This window comes from Gossypium hirsutum, chromosome D13, assembly GCF_007990345.1.
Source record: "Gossypium hirsutum isolate 1008001.06 chromosome D13, Gossypium_hirsutum_v2.1, whole genome shotgun sequence".
Classification (NCBI taxonomy): Eukaryota; Viridiplantae; Streptophyta; class Magnoliopsida; order Malvales; family Malvaceae; genus Gossypium; species Gossypium hirsutum.
Window position 1 is genome coordinate 38101799 of NC_053449.1, and position 11149 is coordinate 38112947.

Here is an 11149-nt window from a genome sequence, read left to right on the forward strand (position 1 = left end):
GCTTTTTTAGGAAACTTCTACACATGGTGGCTTTAATATTATTTTATGATTTCAACAATGATGATTTATTTTTGAAACATATTATTTTTCACGATATAAATTTTAAAAAATACTATAAAAAATATTTTAATAAATATAATAAACATGTGCATGTATATACGATTTTTTATACACGTGTATACAAATTTAATAAATGAGATATGTGAGAATTTTGAAATATATTCCTAAATTTGTGATTTTACCGATTGGGTTGAGTTTTAGATTAAAATTTAAATAACATTTTTTTTAATTTATACAATATATTGAATAAAAACAATTTTTATAATTTAGTTAGCTCCATTAATTACATTAATTTAAGTAGTTAAGTTATGTTAAAAGCTCAAATTTCTATAGGAATAGCCTAATCAATTAGAAGTTTGAGAATATATACACCTACTTCTTAATAACCTCTCTTATTTTTATTCATTCCACATAATAATTTATTTGATCTTTTAATTTTGTATAAAAAAATTATTTTAATATTCCATTCGATTTTTTGCCTTTTTAAATTATTGAACTTATATTGTTTGTCAAATCATCTCAAAAATGGAAGAAAAAATTAACGGTTGCTAACTTTGTTGACATGACATTCACGTGTGTGCCACGTTAACAATTAATTAATTTTTAAAATTTAAAAATATTAAAAAAATATTTTTTATTAATTTTTTAATTTTAGAAAATTAATTAATTACTAATGTGACATTCATGTAACAATTCACATAAGTTTAAATGTTAAAAGAGAAAAATTTAAATGAAACCAAAAATATTTTTTTAATTGAAAGATCAAATAAACCATTATTTCTTCTCCAAAACTATTTAACTATATTTCTTTTTTGTGTTTGGAAAATTTTAAGTTCTTAAAATTTGAATAACGCCTATTTGTTTATATAAATTAATTGAGTTAAATCCAAATTTAAATAGGATACATTTATAAAACATCATAATATCGAATTATTAGGAAAAAAATAAATTCAACCCACTTTTCTAGAAAATAACTTAAAATTTATATTTTATTTATTTATTTTTTGTATAATAATTTATTTGGCCCTCTAACTTTATAAAAAAAAAGTGATTTTAACCTTTCATTTAATTTTCTTATCTTTTTAACCCTTAAACTTGTGCTTTTTTGTCAAACCACCCAAAATAGATGAAAAATTAACGTTTATCAATTTTGCTGATTGGCATACACGTGAATTACCATGTGATGACATGTTAACATTTAATTAATTTTTTAAAATTTTAAAAAATAAAAAATAAAAAATATAATTTTTTAAAATTTAAAAAATTAATTAAATGCTAATATCTCATCTACATGACAATCCATATGTATGTCACATTAGAAAAGTTAGTCCATTTTAAGGTAATTTGATAAGAAATATAGGTTTAATGGTTCAAAGAGATGAAAAATTAAATATAGGGCTAAAATAAATTTTTTATAAAGTTGGAAGGTTAAAAAAGTTATTATGCCTTTACTTTTTTTTAAATACAATTTATTTATTATATATATGTATGTATATTTTCACTGCTAATAAAAGCTTTGCAAGGACAAAGAACACTTTTCTTTACCTCGTTCACCCTCTCTCCTTTATATATACCAACGCACACTATACAAACAAATACTCTCTGGATTTCTTCTCTTTTCTCCACTCCATGTGAAACAAAACAAAGCCTAATATCTCTTTGACCCAGGTATCATCTTCCACTCTTCAATCACTCTTTATATATGCAGTTCTTGAGATTTTAGTGTCAAAACTCAAAGACCAAGTGCTGCTTCTTTTTGTTTAGTTTTCCTGTTTATGTTGGTGTTATTTTTCGATGGATATAAATGTTTTGATTGGAAATAGCTACGAATCAATGCAAAACATAACTACCCATTTCCTTAGCTTCCTTATTTCACATTTAATTTTAACGTTTCAGAACTTTTCTTCTTCCCTGGGGAAGGTTAAGTTTATCATTTTAAATCTCCCTTCCTTTTTCTCGTTTACTCTCTCTTTTTGGTTCTTAAATTTCGTTTCTTTTTTCCGTTGTTCTTGTTATTTGTTCCTTTAACTACCTGTTTTGTCAACAAGTTAATGTTTTTAGATATAGGGTCATATCAGAATTTTACTTATGATTGTTGGGTTCTTGTATTTACCTTGGATGTTATCGTGTTTTTTTTTTTACTGTGATCTTTTATGTTAGTTCAGATTTTCTTTTTCACTATGTAAATGTTTTCTTTGGTATGACTTGTTGTTTTAGTTGCTTTCCTGTTTCTGAATCTGCTCTGAATGGTGATCTTTTTGTATAAAAAGAAGATCTGGGGTTGTTGATCCTGTTATTAGCTGTTGTTCTTTGATGTTATCAACAGTTTTTATGTGTTTCTCTAATGTGGGATTCTTCAGGTTTTTGTTTGTGTTTCCCTATATCTGCATTTGGTTTGGTGATTGATTAATGCATGTTGCAATATAGGAATGGAGGAAAAGAATGGGATTTCTCTTTCTATAGTGTATAATTAATGGTATTTGGATTGGCTGTTTCTCTTTGAGCATGATCTTTGCTGTACTATGTTGAGCGTTTCCTCCAAGATAAAATCTTTAAGCTGCTTGAATCCCTAACGATTTCCTTTTTCTTTGTTGTTGGCAGAGTGCAAAATGATTCATCAGCTATGAATCCCTTTGTTTGAACTGTTTCTCAAATAATGTCTCTTGGATGACCATCCTTTAATGCTTTGATTAAATTCACTAATTTAACTTTCTTCGACAGGCATTCATTCGTTTTGCAACCTGAATACTGGTCTGTGTTGCCATTTTCTGTGTCTCACAGTTTAAATTTCTCACTGGCTTGTAATCTGTAACGAGTGTACTTGAGCACATAATATGTTCATGGAATATTTTCCCATGTCATATTTTTAGCTGTTTTCTATCAAGTATGTTTCACCCTTATTTCCTAACTAGTATTCTTTTCGCAGATGGAAACCGTTAAGTTGGACCCTAGCTGCAACCTCCCTGAAGAAACATCTCCCAAGCTGTTGCTTCCCCCTGATTCTCCTGATGTAATTGATATATTTGGGGATCCACAATTAAGTCCAAGAGTTGGAAACAAATACCAGGTGGAAATTCCTCCCATGATAACAGGAACAGAGCATCTTTGGCTTTTGATGGACCCTGTTGACTCAGAAGGCATTCCCTATCTTGCCCATTCCTTTTTATTAGGCTTACCTCTCCCTGTCATGTGGACACATGAAGATATCAGTTTCGAGGATGAAGACAAAGGTGGTTTAAGTAAGCCTTATCGTGGAACTAAGGTGGACGAGCCGGTTAAATCTCGGAAGTGCAGAGAGGGCCAGAATTCCAAGACGAAGGAAAATTCTGAACCAAGTGCTGAAGAGTCCAGTGCTAGGTTGGACAATAAAAAAGAACCAAATTCGGACAACCTTGAATGTGGAATGACAAGTAAAACTAACAAGCTTCGACTGTTAGAAGGTAAAAGCTCTTGTCTAGTTCCTGGTGCAGCAGGTGATTCCTGGAGTAATGCAGACATGGATGGTTTTCTTCTTGGTTTATATATATTTGGGAAGGATTTTGCGCAAATAAAACGGTTCATCGAGAACAAGGGCATGGGGGATATATTGTCATTTTACTATGGGGCATTTTATGGGTCTGACGGATATCGCAGATGGTCAGATGGCCAAAAGAGAAGTCGTCGAAAAAATGTATATGGACGGAAAATCTTTACTGGTTGGAGACAACAGGAATTACTGTCTCGTTTGCTTACCCATGTCCCAGATGAATCACAAAGTAATTTGCTTGAGGTAAACCTGATTTATCGCTTGGAGGAGAAGCTCACAAGTGAATTACAAAACAATCTTTTATTTATATGTGGCGCTTAATGTGTTTTGCTGTTTATTTATGTGGGACATTGTTTTTCCTATGTTAGCTTTTCAATATGTTTTACTAGGAATATAAGCTTCTCTAACTCATCGTCTATTGGCAGGTATCTAAGTCATTTTTGGAAGGTAAAACTTCGCTTGAAAATTATATTTGCCACTTGAAGACTAGTGTTGGCATATCTGCACTTGTAGAAGCTGTAGGTATCGGTAAAGGGAAGACAGACCTTACAGGCCTGGCCATGGAACCTCCAAGGACAACTCAAGTTTCTGCTGAAATTCCATCTGGGAAGGCTTGCTCATCTCTTACATCTGGAGACATCATCAGATATTTAACTGGAGGCTTTCGACTGAGCAAAGCTCGATGCAATGATATCTTTTGGGAAGCTGTTTGGCCACGTTTGCTTGCACGAGGGTGGCACTCTGAGCAACCTAAGAATCAATGCTCTGTTGGTTCCAAACATTATCTAGTTTTCCTTATGCCTGGAGTGAAGAAGTTCTCGAGAAGAAAACTTGTTAAAGGGAATCACTACTTTGATTCTGTTAGTGATGTTTTGAGCAAAGTTGCATCTGAACCAACACTTATCGAGCTTGATTCTGAAGGAAATTGTATGAGCAGATGCAATGAAGAAAATGTGTGCATTCCAGGGGAGTTATCGGATCAAGATGATCCTGCCTATCATAAGCCTCATTATCTCAAGCCCCGAGTCTCTATTTACAGTTCAAATCATATGAAGTTCACAGTTGTTGATTCCAGTTTGGTCCATGGAGGAAAAGCATCCAAGATGAGAGAATTGAGATATTCACCAATTGATTTGATGTTTACTTCAAAACCAATTCACAAGGATACTCAAGACTCACGGCAGGTAAATGCTAATCATATGCTCTCAAAAGGTGACAAGTGTGGTACTAATGCTCACCATTGTGAGGGCATAATCACTAGCTCTACTGCACACCACATTAAATTTACCATTGTGGATACCAGTTTGCTCCATGGAGGGAAATCATCTGGGGTGAGAGAACTCAGATATTTACCAGTTCAGTTTGAAATTTCTTCTAAAATTAATAATTTTTCGGGAGGAAATGAAGAAAAATCAAGTGATGGTTCTTTGGATGAGGGTGAGCGAAAAAATGCTGACAGACTATCAAATCATGGTCCAATTGCTGCTGATAAAAAACCTAGTAGTAAGCCAGTTGCTGCTGCTAATGTAATGAAAGGTGAAGGTAAATATGGAAATGACATTTCAAATCAAAATCTGAAGAACTCGTGCCATGCAGACCAGAGTTTGTTGATTCACCAAGACAAGAAGACCGATACATCAGAAGATGCCAGGTCAAAGAGGATAATAAAGCACCACTTCAGTCGAAGAGCTAAATCAGTTCCTTCTATTAGTTTGGTTCCCTCGGAAAAACGAAGGAAATTAACTTCTTGTACTAATAAAGAGGCAAGCTGCCTTTCCGAGAATTTAGCTGCTATATCAATTAATTTAGCTTCTCCAATGAAACGGCAAAGATTAGCAGCTTGTGTTAAGATGGAGGGAACTGATCTTGCTGAGAATATCTGTAGCAATCCAATTAATTTAGTTTCTCCCATAAAGAGACAGAGACTAAATGCTTGTACTAAGACAGAGGAAAGAAACCCTACTGAGCAGTTTTCTGCTGGAATTAGTGAACAAACAGGGGTATGTCGTGCCTTAGATTCTCAAGATGAAGGCAGCAATAATGTTCTCCACGTGAGTCATTTTCAGGAGAAAGTACCGTTTCTTAGCTCTTCAGCTAAAGGGAATCCAGAATTCACAGCGACTTCTCAGGGGAGTAATGAGAAGCTTCCATCCTTGTCATCAATTGGTTCAAACCAACCTCCATTTCCACCTGACGCTCGGAATGGTGAGCCAGGAACCTTGGAAGCTGATGGTGGCCAGATCATCATTGTGAATAATTATGCTGATTTGTTGAAAACTACTACTAATGTTTGTGCAGAAGAGCAGCAAGCTGTTGTGAATCCCCGGAGGCAAAGCAAAAGAAGCAGACCATTGACCACTAGAGTGTTGGAATCTCTTGAGAGTGGGTTCTTCAACGTGAAGAAGATGCCAAAAGTGAGAGACGTGCAAGCACAAGCAATCCAATTTTCAAGTCCTTCCCGAAAGGCACGTAGTAGAGTCAAACCAACATCAAAGCATGTGAATCTTACTGTTAAAACTGCAGATGCAAAGGAAGGAAAAGACCAAGATGGTGCATTTATCTGTTCTAAAGATGTTATGACCCAACCTCCTCAAGTGGCTCGCTAGTATTTTGCAGTCTTCATGGTTGGACAACATCACATGAAGCTCTTATCAACGACAAACTGATGTATTCATTTATGGATATTCTTCCAGTCCATCTCTGATGGATGCCTCAAACATCGTTGATATAGGAGGGGTTGACCAGTGATCCAATTTCCTTTATTCTTCCATGTCTCTCCCTCTGAACACTGAAACATCAGATTTTGTTTTATTATTATCATTAGAAGCCATTTCTAGACATTCGGTTGCATTGGTAAACCGATAAGAGTCAAGGAGGAGGTAACACTAAACAAAGCATGCACCAGTACAAGTTGGGGAAGATTTTCTGAAACTTCTGTTCATCTCATGCACTACCCATTTACATCATTGAAGACTCCTTTAACAGCTTGTGAATGTAGCATTTCATGGTATTTTTCTCCTCCCCTCATGAATTATCAAAGCTGTTTCAAGTGTGCATCTTTAATCAAAATCATGGTTTATTTTAGTTTATTAGCTTCCTGCAACTAGAATTAACACCGGTCAATATGATTTGTATGTGGTTGATCAAAGTTTCTTTCTAGTGTTTAGCTTTCCAACAGCTTTATGCTTGAATTAGCACTGATCAATATGAATGTGCATGTTTTACTTGAATCAATAATCATAATGCACAAATTTTTTTAATTCTAATTTAATTCAGTTGATTATGTAAATTATTCTTATAAAGTGACCCTGACATCCTATTGGTTTAAGATTTAGATAAATTAAAAATGATTTTTTTCCTTTTCGTACTAACAATTCTGTCTGTTTTTATTGAAGAGATTTATTTTTCTACTTAAAGTAAGGTAAATAATATTGATTCTGTGTTTGATTCGAATTTGTTCGAGGCTACATTTGAAGTAGCCTACATTCGAAACTGGCTCGATTTTCAAAATTTTAACTTTTTTGCTGTACAAAAATACAGTTTTTGTTACACCTCTTGCCCAACCGATCTTCAGGTTCGAGCTACAGGATGTCACATTCGTTGTCAGAGCAATTATTGTCATATTTAGCAAACAAATCATTTAAACATCCAATCATAACATAAATACGTTAACATCATGATATACAATCTTTTTCGAGTCTCAATTGAGCTTACGAAAGCTCTTTTGTTGGCCCAAGCATGAAATAGGACTAATTTGCAAAGTTTTCAAAATTTTAGATCAAGTATCGATACCATTACCTAGTGACTGTCTCCCGATGTGCGAATGTCGGGAGTGTAAATTACTGCAAAAATAAAAGATAAGAATTAAGTGTGGTTTCTGCAAGCGAATAAGTTAAATTGTAATATAATTAATTTACAACGAAACACTTGGTAAGTATTTTAAGGATTGTACCCAAGGGATTGCAAATTGGACAAAATTACTATTAAATTAATTATTGAAAATAAATACTACTCTAATCAAGTCAAGAATTAGTAGTGCGAAATCTAAAAATAAAATCAATTAAATTAAACTAACAACTACCTTAGGTTAAGTTATCAAATTTTCCTATTCCTAATTTCGACTATGCGAGCTCCTTAGACTAGAATCAATTGAAACCCTAATTATTAACTAAGTCGATAATTACCCTTAATTTAAGTATTTACCATCCTTAGTTAAGAATACCTTTTCGGTCTTATCTTCACTAAGGATTACTACTTAAGATACCCTTTCGGCTTAATTTAAGTATTTACCATCCTTAGTTAAGAATACCTTTTCGATCTCATCTTCACTAAGGATTACCACTTAAGATACCCTTTTGGTCTCACCTAGGCAAACAGATACCTTTTCGGTCTCACCTGTCTAGATATTCTACTAGTGTCATCAATCCTAATATACTCTGTTTTCTTGAATAAATACTTAATTTTAAATAATTATTTACTCCATCAATTAATTAACGAAACAACCAAATCATGCGAGATAATTATGAAGCACAAAATAAATTCCAATATTTATACAAACACTCAATTAATAAAATTAATGAAAGAACTATAAATAGAAGAATAAGGAAAAGAAAATGCTCATGAATTTATTGATGAAACAGCGCGGTCTCGGAACAATCTTCACTCACAATTGTCTAACTTCGAAATAAAATCTTTCGATTAAGCGAACATAATAAAACTAAACTAAAACTGCAAACTAAATCAAAAGTATGGAAAAACTGTATGGAAAGCTCCCTAATCTCCTATCTTGAGCAACTATAAATAGATTACATGTATTATGACCTAATTAGGTCCAGTAAGGGTTGAATAACAAGTTAATTAAGGTTGTCCGGACAAAAACACCCTTGTAGGAATTTTGGGCTTCGTCGAACTGGTGTCTCGACACTAGGTATGAATGTCGCAACACTAAACATCGAATAAGACTTCTGTTGGCTCGAAGTTGGGTGTTGTGACACTGAAGTCATCCCTCTGTAAAGAAACAAATATATGATTAGTATCTCCAAAATTAATGACCAAGTGGTCTACTAAATCTTTCACCAAAAAAGTTTTAAGCACTAACATTTCCATACATTTACCATCTATGCTAGATAGTCCTTCTACTCTTTGCAGATAACCTTGGGGTGCCCTTTCTTACTGTAAAAGAAAATTTTAGACTAAGACAAGTCTTTAGTCTTCCTATTCTTCTTCCTACCCATTTTTGGTAGACCAAAGGACTTAGCCTTGTTTCCCTTAGCTTGCTTTCTCTTGCCTTTAGTGGAACAAGCAAATACTATTCTTTAATGATCCAAATTTCAGTGTATCGAAAAATGCAGTTTCAAAACTTCATTTTCATCAAACAAGTTTGTATGGATGAAAAAGAAAGATTGAAGAATTTAGTATGAAAATATATTGAAATTCAGTTAAGTAATTTAATCGAGAAATTAGTTAATTAAAGCTTAGAGATTAAATTGTAAAAGTCCAATCTCTTTTTAATTTTAATTTAGGAAATGTTTGGGGACCTAAATAGAAATTATCCAAAGGGCTTAAATGTTTATTATATCAATGTTTTTCATATATAAAGTGGGATGTGATGATGATTCCATTAATTACAAAATATAATTTAATTAAACTAATATATGTGTTAATAGTTAACTAATTACGCTTAATTAAATTAAGTAAATTAATATTCATAATATATATACATAGTTAGTGGAGGAAAGATGAATACTTATCATCTTCCTTTGTCGTCCACATTAGAAGAAAGCAAAGAAAACTTCCATGGTTGATAGCTTGCATTCAACCATTAAAATCAAGTAAGTCTTTAAGCTATATTTTTTTTTTATAAATTTATGATCATGAGAGCTTGATTTAGCTAGCCCATGTTTCAATTTGGTCAATTTTTAAGGTTTTAGCAAGTTTCCATTAAAGAGAAATTGATGAATTAGGCTTAAATTTGATAGTTATTGTAACACTCAAGATTTTGGGGTTAGAAGTTTTGAGCTTTGTGGTTAGGGTCAGTGAGTAGGTGGAGCTACTGTGTTTAGTTGCGAGTTTTGATGTAAGAATGGGCCTGCTGGTTTGGTGGTTAGTTGTGTGTTAGTGTATCTCTAAGTCACATGTTCGAATCCTTGTGGGTGCATTTTGGAGAAATATTTTTATTTTGTTAAATAGTAGACTTGTTTTAAGTTTACAAAGAATTATTAGTTTTTTTATTTTGTTACTACTTTTTTTTCTTTTTTTTTCACGTTCTCCCTCTCCCTCTCCTTGGTTTGCTTTTCTTTTTCTTTTTATTTTTCTTCTGCTGGGAAACGATTTGGGTTGCGGATTTCGGAGAGCTTCACTCCTTTGTCATCGAGTCGGCGTCTAGACATCATTGATCCCAAATTAGGTGTGGGTTTCGAACCTTTTAATCTTTCGTTAACGAATTGTGGTTTGTTTCTGTGAAATTGGAAATCGTTTTGTGCTTGTGGAATCGACCATTTGAAAGGGGCGATTGTCGTAGAATAACTTAGAATTGGGTGTGATTTTGATATATTTCTGAGTAATTAAGGATTGGGGAACGTTTCGGCAACAAAGGCACATTCGGTAGCCTTTTTCGGTGTGGTTTCGTGACCACACGAATGGCCACACGGGGGTGTGCCCCTACGCGGGCAGTTCACACAGTCATGTACAATTAGGAATTAGGTTTTCTGGGCAAAATTTGGTGCAACACGGCCTGGCCATACGATAGTGTGGCTATTTTAGGGATTTTAGTCGATCCCCACAAGGCCATGTCCCGTGGGCACACGAGATTGTGCGTTTAAAAATTAGGGTTTCAGTAATTAAGTGCCACACGGCTTGACCACATAGCCGTGTGACTAATTTAAGGATTTAAGGATCCCAAACGGGCGTGTGTTTTGGACACATGGCCGAGTCTGGTGGGCACACGAGCTTGTGAGACCCTCACACGACCGTGTCTGCCCTGTACCCTATTTTAGCACTAATGGATAGAGAGTTACACGGCCTGTCCACACGGCCATGTCCCTGGCTCACACGAGCGTGTGCCTCAGCCACATGGTCGTGTGCCTTCTCCCACACGGGTGTGTTGACCCCTACACGTCTTAGGTTTTTCCACACGGCCAGAGCACACGACCATGTGGCCTTAAGCCACCAATTCTAGTTTTGTGTATGTTTTTGATCTAGAAATGTGTCTGTGTGTTCCGACCCTTGATTAGGCCTTGGTGAGAGTAGTTAAGACTCTGATCTGGGCTTCGACTTATATGTTATTTGTGACTGTTGTGAGAGATATCTGATTCTAAACCCGGTTAGCTGAGTGTGTGCATGTTTGTTTCTGTCTGACTGTCTGTCGATGTGTTCATTATTTCTGTGAGGTTGTAAGCTTTCATGCACTTACATAAAATAATTTTTGGGTTGGTTTTGAAGAGAAGGAAGATTGATTCTGATCTGATCTGGTAGTTTATCTGCAACTTATCGATACAATGATTTACCGCATTATACCGCATGTATGTTAGCTTTGTTGCGTACTATTATCTAATCTGGCAGTTT

General features: G+C 34.3%; 1 protein-coding gene across 3 annotated transcripts; it reads left to right on the forward strand.

Annotated features, from left to right (window-relative positions):
- The first annotated feature begins 1578 nt into the window (after window positions 1-1578).
- Window positions 1579-6670, forward strand: LOC107920320 (uncharacterized). Of its 3 annotated transcripts, none has more exons than XM_016849978.2 (4): window positions 1586-1728; window positions 2662-2811; window positions 2987-3829; window positions 4012-6670. In XM_016849978.2, exons 3-4 carry the CDS (start codon window positions 2987-2989, stop codon window positions 6190-6192), a joined length of 3024 nt encoding a protein of 1007 aa, XP_016705467.1. In that variant the 5' UTR covers window positions 1586-1728; window positions 2662-2811; the 3' UTR covers window positions 6193-6670. The 3 variants fall into 3 exon arrangements, with proteins under 3 accessions (XP_016705466.1, XP_016705467.1, XP_016705468.1); XM_016849979.2 differs by lacking the exon at window positions 2662-2811 and having other exon boundaries at window positions 4012-5791; window positions 5885-6670; XM_016849977.2 differs by lacking the exon at window positions 2662-2811 and having other exon boundaries at window positions 1579-1728.
- Window positions 6671-11149: the final 4479 nt, after the last annotated feature.

Bases quoted from the DNA above. Each gene is read 5' to 3' on its own strand.
- LOC107920320 (XM_016849977.2), top strand. From the start codon at position 2,987: ATGGAAACCGTTAAGTTGGACCCTAGCTGCAACCTCCCTGAAGAAACA. The intron at 3,830-4,011 runs GTAAACCTGATT...GTCTATTGGCAG, and splicing joins CACAAAGTAATTTGCTTGAG to GTATCTAAGTCATTTTTGGA.